At 39.5% G+C, this 23,833-nt stretch overlaps 4 protein-coding genes across 5 annotated transcripts; 3 read left to right on the plus strand and 1 right to left on the minus strand.

Annotated features, from left to right (window-relative positions):
• Positions 1-1,491: 1,491 nt before the first annotated feature.
• On the plus strand, positions 1,492-2,896 carry LOC141899020 (UDP-glucuronosyltransferase 3A1-like). The gene has a single exon (XM_074785170.1). It carries the CDS (start codon positions 1,492-1,494, stop codon positions 2,140-2,142), a length of 651 nt encoding a protein of 216 aa, XP_074641271.1. The 3' UTR covers positions 2,143-2,896.
• A 2,575-nt stretch (positions 2,897-5,471) lies between these two features.
• On the plus strand, positions 5,472-8,617 carry LOC141899617 (UDP-glucuronosyltransferase 2B17-like). 2 transcript variants are annotated; one of them, XM_074786027.1, is made up of 2 exons: positions 5,472-5,585; positions 6,293-8,617. In XM_074786027.1, exon 2 carries the CDS (start codon positions 6,314-6,316, stop codon positions 7,856-7,858), a length of 1,545 nt encoding a protein of 514 aa, XP_074642128.1. In that variant the 5' UTR covers positions 5,472-5,585; positions 6,293-6,313; the 3' UTR covers positions 7,859-8,617. The 2 variants fall into 2 exon arrangements, with proteins under 2 accessions (XP_074642128.1, XP_074642129.1); XM_074786028.1 differs by lacking the exon at positions 5,472-5,585 and adding an exon at positions 5,968-5,994.
• Positions 8,618-9,123: 506 nt separating this feature from the next.
• Positions 9,124-11,027, plus strand: LOC141900358 (UDP-glucuronosyltransferase 1A1-like). The gene has a single exon (XM_074787216.1). It carries the CDS (start codon positions 9,152-9,154, stop codon positions 10,697-10,699), a length of 1,548 nt encoding a protein of 515 aa, XP_074643317.1. The 5' UTR covers positions 9,124-9,151; the 3' UTR covers positions 10,700-11,027.
• An 86-nt stretch (positions 11,028-11,113) lies between these two features.
• On the minus strand, positions 11,114-12,605 carry LOC141899021 (uncharacterized). Its single transcript, XM_074785171.1, has 3 exons — positions 12,323-12,605; positions 11,632-11,916; positions 11,114-11,475 (listed from the first exon to the last, which is right to left on the minus strand). Exons 1-3 carry the CDS (start codon positions 12,603-12,605, stop codon positions 11,114-11,116), a joined length of 930 nt encoding a protein of 309 aa, XP_074641272.1.
• Between the last annotated feature and the right edge of the window lie 11,228 nt (positions 12,606-23,833).

The raw sequence follows: 23,833 nt of genomic DNA on the forward strand, positions 1-23,833 counted from the left end.
TATCGCGACTCACATGTCGACGTATTTGACATACTATAGCAATTTGGAATACATTTTTGTTTATGCATAATTCATTCGATGAGGTCAGATTATGATATACACGTAGTACGCCTTTGTGCTTTTTTCAACTATATAGGGCCTACCTTTCGCTAAAATCGTCGATCGCGTACCAGTTAAGAAACAAAAACAGGTTTGATGAAATTAGGATATCAAATAACCATTCGAAAGGTAAAGTAAGCGCTGATAGCGTCGTAAACGGCACAAAGATGTATCAAAATCGTGTCACCACGATAAAGAATGAATGGTAGATTTATGCAGGTGAGTTCGTGCATACTCCGATATTCCAGAGATCTCTTTCACAGAATGACTAAGCTGCGTCAGTTTAACTATTATGAAATGAAGTTTCGTCAGTATGACTATTATGAGATAAGTCGAGAAAATACGCAATATTTGTACTGGCGTATTGATATTAAGACATTCTGTGAAACAGTAGGGCCAATGATAAAAAAGTGAAATCATCAGTTGACACGGTTGCATTCAGAAATGAACTAACATATCATATGCCATTAAACAAATGTTTTTAGAATTAAAACGGAAACAATGTGGTCGCTATGGTTTTTGCTGTTCGCGGGGATTTGTGCAGGGAAGAGAATATTGGTGTTGGCACCCTGGATGAGCGGTCAACTGTCCGAAGCATCCGGCATCTGCGACGCATTGATAGAAAACGGTCACGAAGTTTACGTCGTTACCGAAGAACACGCGAAATACCCGAAACAGCTGAAACACGTCTTCGGCCTGAAATACCTACATTTTCGTTCACCGGATCGGAAAATCCTAGCAGCAGAAACAATGGATAACGAATTAAGCAAGTCGATATTTGGCGACGCTGACCATGATTCGCTGCTGACAAACTTGGCTGAATTGACTAGTTATTTCGGCGAAAGTCTTCTGAATGACACTGATTTAATGAAAACGGTCAAGGAGCTCAACTTCGATTTTGCTCTTTTCGACTCGTTCATCCCATTCCTAGGCATCATCCCGTACGTTGCCGATATCAAATACGCGTCCTGGTCTCCATTTTTGACGCCGTTCCGGATGAATTTGCCGCTTTTGACCGGTTTCGAGCCTTGTAATCTGCGCGGAGATCGAAATACCTTTTTCAACCGCTTAAAACACGTACATCGTACCATGCGCTTTAATTTTATGTCATTTCAAATGACACCAGAGGGAAAATACCTAAAATGGATTCGGAATAATTACCCTTCACGCGCGCTAAAAAGGTCGATATCCGAAGTTATTTCTAACTCCGCCTTTTTCATATTGTCCACGAGCAACCTACTCGATTGTCCGGCACCGTCGAAGCCAAACATAGTATACGCAGGCGGACTGAGTGTCCATCCATCGAAACCATTATCTGGAAAATTTGAAGAAATAGTTGATTCAGCCAATGATGGAATAATTGTCTTCACGCTCGGTTCCATGGTTTCGCAGATGCCAAATAACGTGCTAGAAAAATTCATCGTAGCCTTCAAAGAAGTAAAGCAGATAGTTCTCTGGAGGCTGACTCTCACAGGGCTGCACAAAAATATCGCCATCCCGTCTAATGTGCACATCGTGGACTGGTTACCGCAAAACGATTTGTTGGGCAACCCCAAAACTCGCATCTTTATAACCCACGCCGGCGCAAACAGCCAGGCAGAGGCTATATACCACGGTGTACCTGTCGTTTGTTTTCCCTTACTCGATAACGACCAAGCATACAATTCGAAGAAGTTCGCCTCGCGTGGATTTGGTTTGGAGTTGAAAATCCGAACGTTCGAACCCGACGAGCTTTTAGCAGCCGTTAACGAAATTCTAACGAACCGAAAATATAAGAACAATATTATGAAGTCGTCGAAAATATTCAAATCGAGTGGACCGTCTTCAAAACGCGTGGCTGAAATGATCGAACACGTTTTAGAATTCGGCGAGGAGCATCTAAAAACGGCCGGGGATCAGATGGAATGGTATCAATTTTATATGATTGATGTATTCCTTTTCGTGTTTGTGACCGGATTTACGTGTCTATACATGTCTTATCGGATCGCTAAGTCGATCTCCAGGTACTGTTTATGTAGCAAGAAAAAAACACAAACAAATTGAAGAAGCAGCAATGTTGGGATAATATATGAAATTGATAGGTTAATATATGAATGACGGGTGTTCATCGAAACTTTTGGATTTTTTTCTGTGGATTGGATTAAATTCTAATCAGTTTTGTTGATTAATTGCGATAGGGCGATATATGTAATAGAATATTAACTGGATACTTGCTATCCTTAAGATAAAAACACTAAGTGACTGGCTAACGCGGATGGTCGAGTATCAATTCCAGTTGAAGATTGGCACGAATTGAAAATCATGCTTAGTTCACAGAAGAATCAATTAACTAATGCCGCCGCAAGTCCGTACATCGTGTTTTTTTAAAATGTGCACTTCATAATCATAATCTATATAAGGTAATTTCCCATCCATATCGAAAATATTCAAATCCATCGGGTCGTCGTCGAAGCGCGTGGCTGAAATAGTGGATCACGTTTTAGAATTCGGCGTAGAACATCTAAAAACGGCCGGGGATCAGATGGATTGGTATCAGTTTTATATGATTGATAGATTCTTTTTTGTGTTTGTGACCGGATCTATATTGCTGTACGTGTCGTTTTTTGACTGCTTTAAAAACTTTGAGATACTGTTTCTGTAGCAGGGAAAATAAACACAAAATATGCTGATATTTGAACTATATGATGAAATGAATTAAAACAAAGGGGCTAGTTTAAATAGACTGGTATTATCTTACCGAGAGTTTACTCAATTGAAAATATCTTGCGCCAGCCCTCGGGTTAATACCAGTCTATAACCGGACCCAGATTTTCAATATTTATTTTCAATTGTTCCTTATACTTTATGGCTCAAGTAGGGTATTGCATAGTATAGTTCCTTCACGTATGCTTACTGCGTTGTTCGGTTTATGTGTATCCCAAAGAAAATTGTCATATCGACACATTCACATCGCCAGCCATTAACATTCCATGTGTCAACGTGTCGACGTATCTACCAACCAACAAATTAACTATTAACGATCTATTAATTAACCTCATACACCAAATACACCACGTGACCAAACACATGATAAACCCCATACTTAAAATATAAATTGCTTTTCTATTTTTCTTTAGTCAATTCCAGTTCTCTGATATTGATTTCAACACGGTTAAGCCTTCAAAATCACAGGAGATTCATTATTTATTTTCAGCACTGTCAACGTGAGATGCTTCTCCAAAAAACAAACGTGGGGACGGTGAAATATGGCATTGTTCACATTGCTACAGAACGACGTCGATACGTGACGGCTTTTTTTCAAAATCAAAAATGAAACTTTCGCAGCTGATGCTTACAGTTTACTGTTTCGGTTCAGATTTACTTCTCTTGTTTGTTTGTGTTTTGTGGTCAACCAGTCAACCCACGATCCTTGTACATACATTGGCGACAACATTGCGACGTGTCGTCCGTCGACCGTCAACCAACGGATGATATAGGTCTATGCACTCTACCGTCTCTCATTTTTGTCACCACGATCCTTGTACATAGATTGGCGACAACATTGCATCGTGTCATCCGTCGACCGCCAATCAGCGGGTGAGATATGCACTCTATCGTCTCTCCAATGGGCCAACCAACAAACAACCAACAGTAGTCAACTGTCACTAGTCGTCGGTCAACCTGTACATGAACTGTTCCTTTGCCGCGCATTTATACCCAATTATCAATGTATTCATGCGCCAATGTATTAATGCGCTGATAAATTACCGCACAACTTATTAACTCTACGCCAAGGCACTATACTATGCTATATCCGACTTGGGCCTACTTTATTACGTTTTCTACGTATGCACCACCAGTCAGTAAAATGAACAATGTTAGTATACCAGGAATAAATTAAGATATGTCTCAAAATAATCCAATGGCATCAGCAGGTTGCCAAAGTATATTTGACAGTCGAACTTTTCCGAGACCTAGCTGTAGGTCGGTGGGGTTTATACGTGTATATATTATACGAATTCGTTTGACTATGCTCGATAATAACGTGGAACCTCGTTATAACGACGTCGCATATAACGATTTATCGGTCATTACAAACCTAGATTTCATACCAAATACGACAAATTTATATCGGATGAAACGAACCGTTCGTTAAAAGTTATAACGAATTCATTTCCGGGTGCTTTGACGTTCGTTGTTAACGAGGTCCACTGAAATAGTTCTTTTCATCTTGCAAAAATAGAATATTGCCTGCGCGTCCACCTGAAATATAAAATGACATTAGAATGACGAAGCCAGGTTACTTCTTGAGACCAAATTCCCACGGTTCAATGTCGTGATGAGCAATAGGTATTACGCTGTCAAAATGAGTTTCTGAATTTCTTGACTCCCAATATTATCACAGCTCCCACCAAATATACAATACTTTCATTCGTCTATTAGGATAACTACGGATGATAACTGCTTAGTTTACATTGATAATTGATTCATTTAAAAAAAAGTTCACTCAGATTAAGTTGAAATGTTCAAGGAAATCGCACGCAGAAGACCAACTCTCTACTAATGAACCTGGTGGTTCCTCGCCTGCCATACGTGGAATCCTCGATTGCCACAGTAGCGGCGCGGGTACCCCTTTGTTTTAGCATTTAATTCGTTCATATTGAATCAGAATACCAGTATATCAATTATTATTGGAATACCATATGATTCATTCGATCCAAATTCGAACCGCAAAAATTGATCAAGTAATTATTTGAAATCCTATAGATAGCAAACGACCAAAATAGTAGACTTCACCTTTACGTGAATGCACGTTATCTTTGTTCAAATTTCAGGGGCAGGTCTAGGGTTTAATTAAGGAGGGGAGCAGGTAAAGTTAGGGCACATTTTGACGAATAAGGGCACTCAAAGAGCGTAACATTCGCACCGCATTTCTAAATTTGATGCAATTTTAAAGCTATCTGGGCTTTTCTGGGAGCCTTTGCGAATCCTGTATAAAGTAGCCAAAGATAAGAGTCGAAAAGGAAGAGTGGTCTAGGCCCCCCTCCCGAAAGTCACCAGAAAACATCAACTATATTTTTGAAACACCCAATTACGGATGGTTTAGTTTTATGTAAAATTTTACTGAAATAAAAAAAATAAAAAATTTTTTAGGGCACCTTGAAATTTTGAGAGAACGCTCCCCCTGCTCCCTTAAATCCGCCCCTGAATTTTGTTCAGAATAGATTACACATGATATAGAATTGACGATACATATAACCTGCTTTTTGGTTTGCCTTTGAACTCCTGTTGCGATATGACCGACCTAAGCGAGCTCAAAATAGAGACACTGATCATAGACGACGTTATTAAACGCGCTTGCGAGCCTCAGCAAAACAGATAAAATAGCGCGCACGTCAAAAACAAGTACCGGATTAAAGGTGAAAGGTCGGTAAGCGTGTCGGTGCCTGGTTAAGCGCGTTCGATTTTACGCGAACATCACAAACACACACCGATACGACTAGAGGGTAAGAATATTCTTTCTATAATACAGTTAGTAGAAACAGTTATTTTTAGTCGTAGTACCCACTGACGTATATATGTATTATGCATATTTTACTTATATCACCGTCCTCGCAAACGGCAATTTCCTTAAAAACTAAGTAGGTTCGCCTTGTGTTATTAGGTTTGAACATTTTCTTTTCCGAACTGGGCTTAATTGAACTATTGAACTTTCCCGTGGTATTTTGATAAAAGGCCCTCAGCGTAGTGCGATATCGGAATGTTAGCAATACACCCGATAGACTATAATACATTATGTAAAAATATAATCACCCTAACCTTGATCGGGCTTTCACATTAACGGAACTGTCAGTTGATTACATCCATTGATGACAATCTAGGGTTTCGCGATGATCCGCTATAGGGTCACAGTTAGTAAGTCGTTTTCTTCTACAGTTCAATTGAAATCGAACCAACCGTTCTCCTAAGTGAATCGACTATCAACTCGAAGTAAAAAGTCTGAAACCTACATCTAGTATTTGGTGCCTAATTATCGAATCCACAAGTCGCTGGAAATGAAATCAATTTTACTACAAACACACTTCGTTAAGCGGTCAGCTGATCGTGTTTACTGACTAAATAGTGGCCTTCTATATCATAGGGATATGGATATTATATATGAATATATCGCAAAACCGTATAGGATAATAGAAGTTTGTTCTATGTATTTCAGGTTAACATTAAGTAATTGACGATGAAGTTTTGGGCGTTTGGATTACTTCTGTGGGCCAGCATTTCCACAGGGAAGAGAATAATCGTGTTTTCGCCCTTGATGAGCGGCCAACTCGGAGAAGCTTCCGGTATATGCGACGCTTTGATTAAGAGCGGCCACGAAGTTTACATCGTTACCGAAGAACACGTTAAGTACCCGAGACAACTGAAGCACGTCACCGGCCTGAAATATCTACACTTTCGTTCGCCGGTTAAAGAAACGCTGGCCCCGAAAACACTCGAAAATAAATTGGCCGAGTTCATATTCGAAGAAATCGATTTGATAACGTTTATGAAAAAAATGGACATTCAATCGTTCACGAATTACTTCGGAGAATGCCTACTCAACGACACCCATCTGCTGAAAAACATAAGGCAACTCAATTTTGATTTCGCTATATTTGATTCGTTCATGCCATTTCTAGGAATCATCCCGTATATAGCCGATATTCCGTACGCTTCGTGGTCTCCGCTTACGACACCGTTTAGGATGAATTTACCGCCGCTGACCGGTTTCGAGCCGTGCGATCTGTACGGAGATAGAAACACGTTTTTCAACCGTATCAAGCACCTTTTTCAGGCCTTGTTCTTTCAGAATATTCCGTACTTCATGACGAATGAAGCTAGATTCGTCAAATGGATTCAGGATAATCACCCTTCACACGCGCTGAAAAGATCGCTTACCGAAATCGTGTCCAATTCGAAGTTTTTCATATTGGCCACAAACAATTTACTCGATTGTCCTGCGCCATTAAACCCGGATATAGTATACGCAGGCGGATTGTCCGTCCATCCACCGAAACCATTATCAAAAGAAGTTGAAAAAATAGTTCAAGCGGCCAATGATGGAATTATTGTATTCACACTCGGGTCGACTGTTTCAAAGATGCCGAACAACGTCCTTGTCAAATTTATTGACGCCTTCAAAAAAGTGAAGCAGACAGTTCTTTGGAGGTTGACTCTTAGTGAAGATCAGAAAGACATAGTTTTTCCATCAAACGTGAAGATCATGGAGTGGTTACCGCAAAACGATTTATTGGGTAACCCAAAAACGCGCTTATTCATAACTCATAGCGGTGCAAACGGTCAGGCAGAAGCTTTATATCACGGAGTTCCTGTCATCGGGTTTCCCATACACGCGGACCAGATTTACAACGCAAAAAAGTTCGCCATGCGCGGATACGGATTGGAGTTGAACATTCGCAAGTTCGAATCCGACGAGCTTCTACGAGCTATACACGAGATATTATCCAATCCGAAATACAAGAACAAAATTGAATGGTCTTCGAAGATTTTCAAATCGGGCGGATTGGCCTCGAAAAATGTGGCTGAAATGGTCGATCACGTTTTAGAATTCGGCGTAGAACATCTAAAAACGGCCGGGGATCAGATGGAGTGGTATCAGTTTTATATGATTGATATGTTCCTTTTTGTCGTTGTAACCGGATTGCTTTGTCTCTACGCGTCGTATCGCATCGCTAGGAGGTGTTTAGGATACTGCTTTAGTAGCAAAAAGAAAACAGAATAATCTGATATTCATTTGTATATCGCGTATTTCGTATTTAGTTTTGAAATTAGAAATTTATTTTCGTTAAAATGTTACATTGTTGGACGTATGGTTTCAAATATAATGTAAGAAGAAAAATGTATTACTTAGAAATGGGGCTACAAGGAGAGACTGAAACGGTCTAATCTAGGCCGTATCAATCAGAAGCACCCACACCACAATCATTATATTCGCACACCACGCACACACGTATCAAATAGACATCGAATGGAAATAGAAAATGTTTACATTTTAGACATGATTACATTATACATAGTCCTTTAAAGAATAGAATTTACAAAGTTTATATGATGATTTTATGTAAATACGTTTGAATGCACTTAGGATAGATAAATGTAAAGTGAAGATGTCAATATGACTTAGGATCGATAACAATCTCTTAATAATTATCTAATTAATTATCGGCAAAGTATCGATGTAATCAAAATATTATTTGCTGACGTCCGTTGCTCGTCGGTGACCTCGAATAAAATCGTGTAGTGCGCCGATGATTGATAAAATCAGGGCTTTCTTTCAACTTCCAAGTAGATAAAAGTATAGGAAGCGCTCAGTAATTATTGTTAATTATTGTTAAATGAATGGCCCGGAAAATTGCTGGTGCACTGCTGCTGCTGTTAAATCTCCTCAACTTGCCACTTGCAATGCTGATATTGACATCGTGCACTAACCATTGAAACTGTTTTTGTCAATGCAAATATTTCTTTGTTGACAATAAAATTATCTATCTATCTAACTATCTATCTATCTATCTTATTGGGACTTCTTTATAATTCTAATATGATTTAAATTGAAAAACCTATAGGCTATCGACCAATAGTTCATTCTATTTATGTACACCGTTTGGATCTGGTGAGGTACGTGCCCATTCATGGTCTTTGCATACGAACAACTGGAATCCAATGCCCAAAATAGAAACGCTTTATTCGATCAAATCTCGTTTATAAAAACACGAACCAACAGTAATATGAAAATAACGCACGGGACGATGAAAAAATAGTTGAATTCCATTGGTGTCTTTAAACTTGTTTTTGTTCAGGCATATTCGTTTTTCTTCGCAAATCGCATACACCGTGTATACCTGCGTAACGAATAAAAGGTAGGTTTTTTGCTTTTCATTCAGTTGCGTGTAAATGCAAACTAATGATCTTGAAAATTCGCAAAAACTCTCATAACACCGTCGAAAGTAAAATCAATCAGTTAAGCCCTAAATCGTATATATATTTCCCATTTTTCAGATAAAGTAACGGAAATAGGATGAAGTTTTTACCGTTTCTATTTTTCCTGTTGGACGGCGTCGCAATGGGGAAGAAAATCATCGTGCTTTCACCATTGCTGAGCGGCCAACTCGGGGAAGCTGCCGGTATCTGCGACGCTTTGATAAAAAACGGCCACGAAGTTTACATCGTTACCGAAGAACACGTCAAGTACCCGAGACAGCTGAAGCACGTCACTGGCCTCAAATATCTACACTTTCGTTCGCCGGATAAAGAAATCCTTGCGCCGACGAATCTTGAAAACAAACTGGCCGAGTTCGTATTCGATGAAGTCGATATTATCACAGTGATGAAAAAAATGGGTGTTCAAACTATAGGAAATTATTTCGGCGAATGTTTACTCAACGACACTGATCTAATGAAAACTGTCAAGGAACTCAATTTCGATTTTGCCATATTCGATTCGATGATGCCGTTCCTAGGCGTCATTCCGCACGTAGCAGATATCCCATATGCCTCGTGGTCTCCGCTGTTGATGCCGTTAAGGATGAATTTAGCACCGCTGACAGGCTTTGAGCCTTGTGATCTGTACGGAGATCGAAATACGTTTCTCAACCGCGTAAAACACGTGTTTCGAGCCATCGTCATTCAAAACATTCCGTATTTCATTTCGCCCGATGCCAAATTCGTTGAACTGATTCGCGATAACTATCCTTCACGCGCGTTAAAAAGATCGCTCTCCGAGATTGTATCCAATTCGAAGTTTTTTATATTGAATACAAATAATCTGATCGATTGTCCGGCACCGCGGAAGCCTGATGTAATATACGCAGGCGGATTGTCTGTCCGTCCACCAAAACCACTATCAAAAGAAGTTGAAGAAATAGTTCAAGCGGCTAATGACGGTATTATCGTATTCACACTCGGTTCTGTGATTTCAAAGATGCCAAATAACGTTCTTGCAAAATTTATCGACGCCTTCAAAAAAGTAAAGCAAACAGTTTTCTGGAGGCTGACTCTCCGAGATGATCAAAAACACACAGTTTTCCCTTCTAACGTGAGGATCATGGAGTGGCTTCCGCAAAACGATTTATTGAGTCATCCTAAAACTCGTTTATTTATTAGCCACAGCGGTGCAAACGGCCAGGCAGAGGCTTTGTATCACGGAGTTCCCGTCATTTGTTTTCCTTTACTTAATAACGATCAAGTATATAATGCTAAGAGGTTCGTCTCGCGGGGATATGGATTAGAGTTAAACATCCGAACGTTCAAATCCGATGACCTTTTTTCAGCTATCAATGAAATATTAATAAATCCACAATACAAAAACAAAATTCAACGGTCTTCGAAAATGTTCAAAGCAAGTGGGCTGTCTTCGAAAGTTGTCGCTGAAATGGTGGATCACGTTTTAGAATTCGGCGTAGAACATCTAAAAACGGCTGGGGATCAGATGGAATGGTATCAATTTTATATGATTGATCTATTAATTATTTTCTTTCTAACCGGGTTGATAAGTATTTACATTTCTTATCGGATAGCTGTGAAAGCGTTTAGATGCTGTTTCAACAAGAAAAAGAAAACAGAATGATCGATAACTTACCTGTTTAATTTTGTCTGCATCCATATCAAAATCTTTATTCGGTACAAGTTCACGTCATATTCTAAGTAACAACGTGGGGTAGGTGATAAATTATAAATTGGGGTAGGTTATAAATTGGAGTAGTTTGTTAATTAATCTGTAGCGTGCTATGTATTTTCATCATAGAATTTTATAGCTTTATTCTTAAAACATGTTAGATAATTACGAAGTAAAATATATCAACATTTTCAAGCTATGCAACTTACCATACATAATATAGATATAGCAAATAATGCAACTCTCTCTGTTCTCTGCAACTCTCTGTCTAAACTTTCAACGCATGTATATCTTGTAGATGGTATTTAGTAGACATATAAAAGTCATTAATAAACTAATCATTTCTATGTATATATTTTTTTCTTTCTATGTTTTCTCGTAGTAGCAATAAAATAGTTTGTAGCCGGTTCCGAAACGGTTAGCATGCGGCACAGCACCTTTCGACTCGTCGGCATTGTCAGTGTCCTCCGTATCGTAGTAAAACCATTCTTGAAATGCGTGCATACCGTCGACGGACTGACAGCCTCGGGGGTCCTTCTGAAACAAATAGAACGGCACGTCGGTAGGCAGTACTATAGGTTGATTGATGTCCCCGTCGTTTCTGCAACAGTACCAGAGCCTCGTGTTTAGTTTCGGTGCTAAGATACCATCGGGAACGGCGCCGGCGAAAGGCAATGGACTGTTAGTGTCACTGTCGTCGAATTTGATCGTCCCCTCTTGGAGGCCATCTGTAAGACAATCGAGATGATTTCATCAATCAAAGTGTTTACCGATTTGCATTTCATACGGTTAACCGATTGAAGATCTTTTTAAAATTTTCATATCAAATATACGTATACCGTGTCTACAATATCAATTAAGGATCAATATTGATATCGAAATACCTGGACATATGCCGTCCTTTCTAAAAATGCAGTAACTTCCGATTGGCCAACGACAAAATTTTGTCCGCGAGGATTCAGCTTTCATACAGAATGTTTGGTTAGCATATTTCGCCGCGTAGTTGCCCGTCTTCCAGTGGATGGACGTAGACCACGTCATGTCTTCTTCGCTTCTGTATTGGATTTCCCAACCGGTTTCCCAATGATAGTCCGCCGAGTTCAATGGACAATTTGCGAGTGCCATCGGAAGTCCGTATGTGCCCGTCGGCCAAAGTGGCCCGTCCTTATCTACGAAATAGCAATTTTCATATGGAAAAAGTGCACTTGACTTCCCTTAGAACGTCGATATTTCCAAGAGATCGGACATTTCAAAAGATTATCGTAAAATTTACGGACTTGGGACAATCTTTTGTTGACAGGGTAATGAAAATTACAATGTGCATGCACACGTTAGTCAGTAAACTGATGATGAAAAACGGAAGATTAAAATGGTAATGAAATGATCAACAGCAAAGTAAGGCGAGGAAACAAAGAAAGTGTGGAAAGAACTGGCATAACGATACAAATGATTATCAAAGGAAAAACAACCGGGGGTTTCTTCCCAATGGTCAGCAAACCCTTATAGCTCAACCCTTACTTAAATAACCTTTTTGAATAAAGATAGACATTGAATATCGCGTCAATTAAAACTTACCGAAACTGGCGAGGCTATATACCCAGTCGTCCTTGTCAAACTGGAAATAAGAGCCGCTCGAGGGACATTCGTCGCACAGTTGGCAGGCATGGTCTTTCTTGTGGTAAACGAACCCGTTGCAGCCGTTCGTCGACGAACACGCGGTGCCACAGGAAAGCTTGCTTTTCATCGAAGTATAGATGTAGCCGAGTTGATTGCACTGGAATGTGTTGTTCAGAACTCGAACGTAATTCTCCGAATGCGCAAACGTCGACGGTATGAGTAACAAAAAAATTAAAGCCATCGTCCCTTTAAGTTCGTCAAACAGTTTCAATCCGACTTACAGTACTAGAAACAAAACGTATGTTCGTCTGTTTCGACAACGGAGTCATTTTCGAAGAACTGGACACTAATCAATCTTCTTCAGCTGAATTCCAGTTTCTCGATATTTCGAATAGTTAATCCCTTTCACGGCTGTCGTCGGGAAATGATTAATTCATTTCCGCCAGATACAGACATATTTTGCATGTAAGGCTTATTATTGCGTGTCGATTGTTTACGAAAAAAACCGAATCTTATATTTACCCTTTTTTGGACCGATATCTCGACGTTGATGCATTTAAAAAGGGATTCGAAACTTAGACAGTCGCGTGTAACGAATAATTCATATTCGTTTTGTAATCTCAATTAAAAATTCATCGCAGATAGAGGGTTTACGTGATCGAGCCGAAAAATGCATTTTCAATAATAGTGATAAATATATACAAAGGCTTAATCAAATTGACGACCATTTTCTCTCGTCATTAGACGGATGTAATTTTTCCTAAATTCATCGAATGGATTTTTTTTGAATATCTACGGTTAAGTATCACTGATTATGACTAATATTTCATGTTTTCAAATAGTATACACAAAAACATTGTCAGAACGTTTAGTTATACAGTTTAGTGATGAAATCAAAATGGCAGCCATGCTACTTAAAAGTCCTCTGCTAATTTCAAAATTAATATGAAAGACCGCACCCGTGTCACGCGGTAATTTTCTCTTCATATTTCAACATCTTTGTGCAACTTCTCTTTCGGACCGCATTCTTAGCAGTTTTCTAATATCGAAGGTCGTTAATTAATTTCAACCGACGTTGAAAAAAGTAATAATTGCGTGCGGTTCGAAAAGGAAACGATCGACGGAAACAACCTGCTGGAAATCTATGATTCGAAAAATTACAAACAAATTAATTGAAAAAGATTCTAGCTGAAATAATTTCACGTAGGTACGCAATGGAATTGAACGAATTAAGTCACGACCACAAAAACATTTTCTGGCACGGAACGAGTTCACACGGGTGCCAAATGGGCCCGGACCAGGCCCGAGCTAAATTCCATCACGGGTGAAATCATTTCCAATTAATTGTTACAGGTTCCGGATGTGACTCGTCTTGTTTTGTTTAAGCATTATTCATCGAGTGAGTGGTTTGCGTGTGAACGCGCTCTCTAATCAGGCAAGGGCCAAATTTGACTCGGGCCAAATCGTCACCGTGTGATCGCAGCTTTTGACGGAACCGCACCCAGCTAGCTATTCACGAAGTTACAAAACTTGCGGCGTGCAAATAAATGAAAACTTAAATCACGTAAACGAACTAATTCATTTTGACTGATTTTCAGTATTTGCAGACCGTTGTCTACGCCGCGATTCCGGCGAAACACGATACACGATTTCCTCTCTCCAACACGAACGTGACCGTCGTGTATGAACATTGTCGATGAATATTGACTGCGAAAACCTTCACAACGGAAGATCCATTAAACACCAGACATGACACCACGTTGAGCACGGCGAGCACGTCTTTTGAACAAATTGTAAAAACATCTCATATTTTACTACAGGTATCTGCGTCGACGTTCTCGCATCACCTGAGGGCACCTAGGGCTTCCGGTCCGTAGAACAGAGTCAGATTCAAATTCAGATACAAATTCAGATTCAGTTTTCAATTTCAATATCAGATTAAAATTCAAATTTAGATTCGGATTTGGATTGTGAACTGAAATTTTAGGTTCCCTATTTGCTTGATATCACCATGTTAGCGTACCAACTTTGTATGTATGAACTTATTCTGGTGTTTCGATTTTCAACGAATTCTCCTGATATTTACGATTTGAGAAATTCGGACGATTCCAAATTTCACCGTGTCCGCAACCATCACGCACCAAGTTCAACGGGTACGCGCTCACCGCGAATTAAATACCTTGATACGTATTATGAATGAAGACGATGTTATTGCTACGTTTTATTTGCTTGTTAATCTCCCATCATCGCTGTTATTCAAGATTCCTCGGGTCACCGGGTGATGTGTAATTACGAACGGGTGCGTTCATGTTTTTGATCTGCGCGCAGCCCTCAAATTTTCTTACCGACTTATCCCTAAGCAACGAAGCGCGTGGCATCTGGATGTTACCAGCGCCGGTGTGGAACGGTGTGTTTATTATCTTAATTACGAATAGGGAGGAGGGATTCGGCGTATTTTCAAGAAAGAACATGTTCTTTCGCGGCAATCTAGACGGAAATTACGACAATAAGGTCTTTCATCATTGGTACACAATCTCGCGTGACTGTTAAAGGCATTTTAGATTTCATACTTAATTTAACAAATTGAAATGTGTCATGGCGATTATAGTGACGTGTATACGGACGTCACGGCGTTTCTACCGGCGGATCGATGCCAAATGAAGCATACGGCCCCGTGCTTTCTACGCAGAAGCTATAATTATAGCGTCATATCGGTGCAAAATGTTACGATAACATCGCGCGAAGCGACGCTCGCTTCTCATCCAAAAAGCGGCGTAGACAAGACGTAGAAATAACGAAGGAATTCTTCAAACGTATTTATTAATCCCCATCGATCGGTAGAAATATCGTGAGCGATATAAAACGGTGAAATCGACACGGAAATCCATTTTCAAAAGGTGCCGGTCTGCGCCGTAATTGCCATGTGTGATATTCGAAATTGATTCCATTTTTATTTCTTTCAACCTAATCGAGGCGTTACCGGTTTCTTCGGCTGGAGCATCGATTAATAAGTAAAGGTAAACATTTCTCTCAAGTCGTAGCCGAGCCGAGTAGAGCAGAAACAGCGCATGTCGACTCCGCCGAAACCTGCACCGTCGTTCGAGCACCGCTGCCAACACAAGACATCGAATCATAATGCCATTATGAAATTCTGGCGTGATTGATGGTTGTCATTTGTGGCGGTCGTTACCTATGCCGATCATAGCTCCGTGGACAAAATACCGCACCAGCGAATACCGCGCAGTTGCGCACGCGGTTATACACGGCAACGAAGTGTAAAATTTTTAAGTAATTTCATCATGGGGAATAAAATCCCGTCGAGTTTGCCTTTCCGAAAGAAAATTCAGCGCGCCGCAGGGCTACATCGGCAAAATCGGCTGCGGCAAAATCGTATTTAATATACCGGCAAAACGCATGCGAAATCAGTCCAAACGTAATCTCGGGTTCTTGATTTATTTTATGTCGCGGATAATGGCTTGTTGTCTTTGTCACAAGGCGGTAGCGATAGTTTTGTGCCTTTGTATTTTTATGATTTGTCGAAATTCTAGTCAAGATGTGTCCTTTCGATTTTACGTCAAATACGGGAACGCGATTAACTGCACGGACATCGGGTCGTACGCCGAATTGACCAGACTCGACTGCGCGAGAAAATGTACGGCGGAGTGCGAAGGATTTCTTTTCGACGGAACTACATTCAATTGCAGAACTTGCACATTCACCGCCTCGCCGAATCCAGTTGGAAAAGGCGCGGATATCAATAAGTATGTCTTACATCCACTGTCGGGTAGGTTGAAACTCGAATACAACAAATATGCATATAATTGATGTCCAAAGATTGCAGATACAATGTACACTGATATAATATAAACAGTAGGCTACATTTTCTAAGTCTCTTAGACAATAAAGATTCAATATGAGGCTTCTGATCAACCTATTAGCAAGAAAAGAATATATAGAAATATTGTTAATCTTCTTGATAGCTGTGATAAGGATGCTGGTCAGGTGTCCCAACGAGCAGTCAGATATTTATGTTTGAACGGTTTGAGTACTGATTTGAACCAGAGAGCAAAAAAAAAATGTTTACACCACTTTATCATGGGAGCAGCGCGAAGGAGCGCTGAGCAAGTTTTGTTGGTTTTTACATCATCTATTTATCGCGAACAGAAAATGAGCGGGTCTTGGTAACATCGTAGTTCAGAAGATTTTTAATTGGTATGATATCAATTTTAACCAATTGAAAGGTCAATGTATCATTTGTTGAATCATGTATCATGATGCTATCAGGTTCGTTCGAATCCCTGCGGAAATGACGTTGGTGTTTGAATTTATGGAAATTTTACCCTTGTTGTATGAAACAGGCGGACTACGGAACTGTTTGCCCTTAGAAACTAATTTGTACGAAACTATAGGCTCTTGGTCTTCTAGAATAAAGAGATTGAGCTATCACGATAATTAGTAAGGTCTGATAAATCGGATTCGAAGACTCGAATGATTTAGATCAAAAATTTTCATTTCTTGTAGCGCTGTGGCCGATGGGATTCTACGGCCTGCCGCAGACGACTGTCGGATGCCCGTCGGAGAACTTCTGGGCGAAGGGATTTTCCGACCAAGAAATGGACACCAGCGGCGCACAGTCGAATACTTGGAGTGCCGGGTTGCACTGGCCGACCGGCTCATACAACGCAATGAACGTAACGCAAACATTTTGCATGAAAAATGTAAGCCAGAGCACTTACACGGCTGGCGATTGGCCAAAAGGACAATACTGCATATTCAAAAAGGGTACTTGCCCGACCGGTACGTACAACAACCTTTCCGTTAAAACGTATATCTTATACATATTATCAAGTCGATAGTAGAATTCTTAAAATCTGATCATAATTCAAAATTTCATCTTTTTATTAATTTTTAACCCCGTTTGTGATATCAACATGAAACGCAGCAAACCCCGTCTTCCTTGTAAGAGGGGGAGGTGGAGGGGAGAGTACAATGGGAGGGGGAGGGAAAGGGGAGAGAGAAGAGGGGTAGGAGAGGGGGAGGGATTGGAAAAGCCAGACCGCTTTAACTTGCTCGCTCTTCTGATTTTAAATTCAAATTGAATATTGAATCGCTGAATTTTCGACACTTTCTCATCTAGGCATGTCATCCGGTTTGATATATTTCGACGACGAAGACACGGCATTGGACGAAAAATTTGGAGGCGCCTTCCCCGATGGAATCGATAAGTTTATTCCAAAAAGAAACACAGAAATCGGATACTGTTGTCGCGACGACGTAGGATCAGTCCTTCTGCCCATAAACCTACCCGCCGACGAGCCATTCTATTTGTTCCCGAAAAACGACACGCATTGCCAAAGGGTCGCCGGTATGCGAGTAAGAAGGGAATGGTTCTTTTTCAACACGGAAAACACTAACGGCGCAAATCACTACACTGCACCCCATCCCTATTGCGAAATCGTCGGCTCCGGCATGCGAATGCACTATTGCTACTACTATCCTTATCACGCGTAAAAAGTACATGTCTTTCAGTCGTTTCGAAAGAAATTACATTAACGTAGATTGCGCGAATAGCTCGACACCGCGCCTATCGTCTCACACATCGTACGCTTACTTAACCATGGCCCGGGGTAAATAATTTTTGTGACAGTCTCAGACGAAAAATGCTTTTTAGTGATACGACTCAAATGACATACTTATCCATACAAAATCGGTTGGCATAAAAAGTGGGTATAACCATACCACATTAACCTAAAACCACGGAATCAAATTGTATAGACTTCGGACACCTCAACCCGATAAGCAAGCATCGACAATCGTTGAAAATCGCGACAGTGGTGCTGTACATGTCAGGTTGCAAACGTCTTTGTCGAGTTAATCACAAAATCATCGCTTTCAGCGTTTCATATATTCGCTTCATGTCAGTAGTCGACATTAAACGGTTTATTTGCGCCGTCGAAAAAATTTGCATATTCAACAGACGTCGAATGCTATGACGTCAAACATCGAAGACCTACCTACGTAGATTTCGTTATTCTAATCGAAACACGCTACGTCATTTGCATTCTTCAATGGAAATTATAAAAACGCGTCGCCGAAGAGGCATGTTGAACGCTCGCTCGAGAGATGACAGGCATTCCTCGTTTTTACATCATCGTCGAGATAAACTTTCTCTGCGGTCTGGCGTATGATTAATCTCCGTGTACTGCCGGAGCGGACAAGCCGGCAGGCGTTTGGTTAATGACGCTTAGGGAACAACATATATTGCCCAATACGGCCCATGTCGACGGAGATGTTCTCGACAACGATATTCGTTATAATATATTTATGTACATATGCAATATATCACTCGTGCGTCTTGTCGTAGCGATTAGGGACTCAATATTTGCCACCACGCCATCGTTACATTATTACCCTTTGTCGATAAAATGGACATAATTTCGAATCATGGTCTCCGACCAGGAATAATGACATCTACGGGCAAATGACGTTAACGAGTTCGACAATCCAATCAACAGGGTCTGACGTGTCGGAGCATCTCGAGCCGGTCGCCGACGATGATGAATTCCCCTCGACGAAATAATCACCCGCAACGCACGTGAATTGTGTCTAGAATTGCTTCGTTCGCATTGGAGACCTAATCGACTGAATTACGAACGCGAATGGAAAAGCCGTTTAATTCCTCGGTAAGAGGAATAAAACAACTTATTGACGGTGATTCAAATAATGCGTGGCGCGGTCAGGTGAAACGATAGTTCGCGTTTCTCACGCTAGTGGCGCCGTACGTAAATCGTTTACTGCATCAGGTGACGCGAAGGACAAGCGACATTCAGTATGATTCAATAGATAAAATTGAATTATGCGCCCACGAAATGTTCATTAGTCGAGGTCGTAATTCCGATTCCGAACTTGGTCGAGGGTAGCGCAGGCGTAAAGATCTAAATATGAAAAAGATAGAACTCGGAACGCGTATGGATACGCGTACGATGATGAAACTGACAAACTGACAGCAAACGACGATAGGAACCTCATGAATAAACAACAATGCACCGAAGCACTGGAATTCCGTGCAGAATTTTTGAAATATTACGAAACGTTTCAAGCGTTATAATCTCTTGTCAGGATTCCATACGACTTAAAAGAAAGGCATTTCTGTTCGCTATACATCCCGTAATACGAAAAGATCTTTTTTCTGCTCGGTACGACGAGCACGACTGTTGACTCGTTTATGAAGGTATCGATGCTGCCGTTTGAGTTTCAGAAACGTGTTTTTCTTTTCGGGAAAGATAACAACAACTCGTGGATAAGAACAAGAATACTCAAAGAAATTAAAGAAAAAAACATTATGTTTCAAACAAAATCGATGCACAGAGAAATAAACATTGATTCAATGCTGTAACATTGGGTTTTTCATAATTATTTGAACATACATAATCCAAAATTGTCAATAATATTCCATAAGGGATTTCGTTTAATCAAAAAGCTTAATCAAAATAAATAGCATTTCTGTTTTAAAATATCATTGAAGATGGCAAATAAAGGCATAGTGCATCCTTTTTCACCAAAACTTTGTCAATTCGCACATGTAAACATGGGAGTCACCAGCGGGGGGTCGAGGGTACGGACGACCCCCTTTTTACACCCGATCCAAGTTCCGCATTTTGTTCTTTCACATTTCGGAGATTATATAAATAGTTTGCCTGAAATGTAAAAAAAAACAAGGCATATAGTTCAGCACTTTATTTATTCTGACCCCCTTAAAGAAATCCCAGTGACGCCCCTGATGAATATACACGTTTTCATCTAATGTGCACAAACTGTAATGTATAAACGAAATAAGACTGTGGAGCGTGCGATCAAAATGATGATATGGCCGCTTAATTGTAATTCACAACGCGTTACGGTAGGACTGGCCATACCAGTCAGATAAGAAAATTTGTCTCCATCTTGCGGATGTCAGTGAGTTGCTTAACTTTGAGGTTGCTATCTCGTGTAGCGGAGTCGCTCATCAATCTTTGTACGACGCAGAGGCAGGCAAGCCATCTATGTTTACCGAGGGACACTGCGCCTGAAAGTAAACTAATGAATTTTCAGAGAATTTCATTAATCAGACTTTTAACAGAAGATCTGTCAGCATATTTGAGACTAACCAAACACAAATTAATGTCGACGTCGTACTGACGGCTTTGCGTGTCGCGCGCGGGGAATCGGGTTATGCATTATGAAATGAAATCTTCGAAAAGGATTGAACAGTAATCCCTTAAAGCCGGGCAGGCGAGTCATTCAAAAACACAAAATCGTATAGCTGATTTAGTTCGATCATTGTTTGCACGATGCGTTAAAAATAGATGAATTTTTCTCGAGACTGGTAGAGAATTCTGCTTAAGTAAGACGTTTGTGACAGGCGTACCAAGCGATACATACTCGTGATTCTGTTCGAGCATCTATCTCAAAATCCCAATTTCAACAAAATCAAAAATCAAAGATAAAACAAATTTCAATAAAGATATAAGAAGTTTTAGGTTTCTAGGTTGCGGTAATTCTCACTCTTTTTAGAAACATAACTTTAGATTGAAAGTTGATTAGTCCCTTGCTAGATAGATTAACTTAATATAAAGGGAATGAAATGCTGATATTTGCCGGTGATTCTTGGGTTTTGCGAACTGAACAATTGCGAGCGGTGACGTTGCGAAACCTAGGACCGCATATTTCAACCGTGCGTAAAAGACTGCGATGATTCATTTCGAAATATCTTTATATTTAGCTGTATTTCCCATTTTTCAGAGGTTAAAGACAACTGTTATTCGTTATTCTGGCCTTCACTTTCCTGACGTCTTTGCTGTAACTGCTTGAGTTTGGGATTACGCACCAGAGGGGTCACTCTGTGCACCGCCATTTCACTGAACATTGTGATTTTCCAGAAGAAATCTTAAATATGCCATCCAATTTCTTCAAATTTTCCATGGGGAGATTTTGAGATTATAATCACAATCTGGCTTGTACGGTATTTGGCGGGAGCATTCGTTTAGCTTGGTTTCGGGATCCGGTCTGGCCCGCTATTGAAGTTTGAACGGCGGCTGTGTTTAGAATAATAACAAAATAATAACAAATGTCAATACTTTGATGTAAACTCTACTGTAGAGTTTGAAAAGCAACATTTTTCAATCTGTGCTTTAAACATTCGTAGTTGTAACAGAAATTTTGATACATTTTCATATTTTTTGAGCAATTTAAAAACTGACTTTTCTATTTTCGGGTTAACCGAAACCTGGACTTGCGAACTTCATGATAATGGCAGGCTGTATAATCTCCCAGGTATGAAAAGTGTTTTTAAGTGTAGAAAAAATTGTCAGGGAGGAGGTTTGGCCCTATTTTTCAAAAAAAGTTTTAATGTGAAACTTAGACCAGATCTATCCGAGGATAGAAATACTTTTGAATGTCTATTTATTGAATTGATTCTTGAAAAAGAAAAAAATAAATTAATTGGTCTGATCTATCGACCACCAGGACAAAGCATAAATGGCTTTAATAATGAATTAATTCCACTTTTAGTGAAACTTAATAGAGAAGACAAAGTATGCTATCTTATGGGCGATTTCAATATCGATTTACTACAAGTTAACGCCCACAGACCAACTGATAACTATTTAGAAAATATGACTTCATTTGGGTTCATTCCATTAGTTGATAAACCCACAAGAATCACTCCCACATCCTCGACGCTTATAGATAATAATTTTTGTAACGATATTCGCCATGTGTTTAGTACGGGTATTATTTGTACCGATATTTCGGATCATTTTCCTATTTTTACTGTCTGTAATCACGTTGAGCCCAAAATTGACCAAGAGGTGACTTCGAACAGAAACTATTGTGAACGTAACATTTCAAAATTCAATAGAGCTCTTCTGGCCACTGATTGGTCGGATATCTATAGTAATGCAGACCCGCAACTCTCATACAGCGCATTTAACACTAAATTCATGGAATTATATAATGAATGTTTTCCTTTTCAACTCCCCGTAAAATAAACGAAAATAAATTACATAAACCGTGGTTATCATCTGGATTATTGAAATGTATTAAACACAAAAATCGCTTGTACAGAAAATCTTTGCGTAATAGATCACATTTGAAAAATTATTTGAATTACAAACGTACCTTGTCTCGTACACTCAAATATGCCGAGAAAAAGAATTATGAGACTAAATTACTTGCAGCCAAATCCGACATGAAAAAATCATGGAATATCTTAAACAGTCTAATTGGAAAATCTTCCAATGATCGGTGTAGATTACCTTGCTCTTTCAAAAGGAACGGTATCGTTGTAAACGGCTATGAAAATATCGCTAATGAATTTAATTCTTTCTTTGTAAATATTGGTAGCAACCTAGCCAATCAAATACCAGATACAGGTGTCCACTTCAGTGAATATCTGACAGATCCAGTAAATGAAAACTTTTTCTTTTTCCCGACCCACCCTGATGAAATCAGTCAGATTGTAAATGATTTCTCACCCAGCAAAGGCGCTGGTGCTGATGGTTTCTCTGTAAAAGTAGTTAAGAAAATAATTGATTCTGTAAAATACCCGCTAACTCATATATTTAACTGTAGCTTAAATTCCGGTATAGTGCCGGCTGAACTGAAGGTAGCGCGAATACGTCCACTCTATAAAGCTGGCAATAATGACTCTTTTGATAATTACAGACCGATATCCGTACTGCCTTGCTTTTCTAAAATTCTCGAAAAGATAGTGTATAATCGATTAACCGAATATTGTAACAAGTTTCATATCATTCAACCAAACCAGTTCGGCTTTCGAAAGAACCATTCAACTGCCATGGCCTTAACATTGATAACTGATGAAATTTCACAAAATTTAGAAGAAAACAAATCAACTATTGGGGTATTCTTAGATTTATCAAAAGCCTTTGACACCGTTGATCACGAAATCTTATTAAGAAAATTATGTTTTTATGGAATAAGAGGCATCTCTAACAACTGGTTTGAAAACTATTTGAAGAATAGAAAACAATTTGTTCAAATTCAAAATTATAAATCCTCGTTATGTACCGTTAAAACTGGAGTACCCCAAGGCTCAATTTTAGGTCCCTTGCTTTTTTTATTATATGTAAACGACTGTATTAAATTTTCTAATGTGTTAAAACTTATATTGTTTGCCGATGACACAAATGCCTTTTATAGTGACCTTAATTTAGACAGATTAGTACGTACAGTAAACATTGAATTATAAAAATTGTATACCTGGTTTCAAACAAACAAGCTGTCATTAAATGTAAAGAAGACGTCATTTATGGTGTTCGGTTAACTATTGAAACATAACTTGAGAATATCAATTAACAATATAGAGATCAAACAAGTCAATGTCACAAATTTTTCTTGGAGTTTTTATTGACAGAAATTTAACCTGGGACGATCAAATAAAATCAGTTGAAAAAAAAGTTTCTCGAA

This window comes from Tubulanus polymorphus, chromosome 2 (assembly GCF_964204645.1).
Source record: "Tubulanus polymorphus chromosome 2, tnTubPoly1.2, whole genome shotgun sequence".
Classification (NCBI taxonomy): Eukaryota; Metazoa; Nemertea; class Palaeonemertea; order Tubulaniformes; family Tubulanidae; genus Tubulanus; species Tubulanus polymorphus.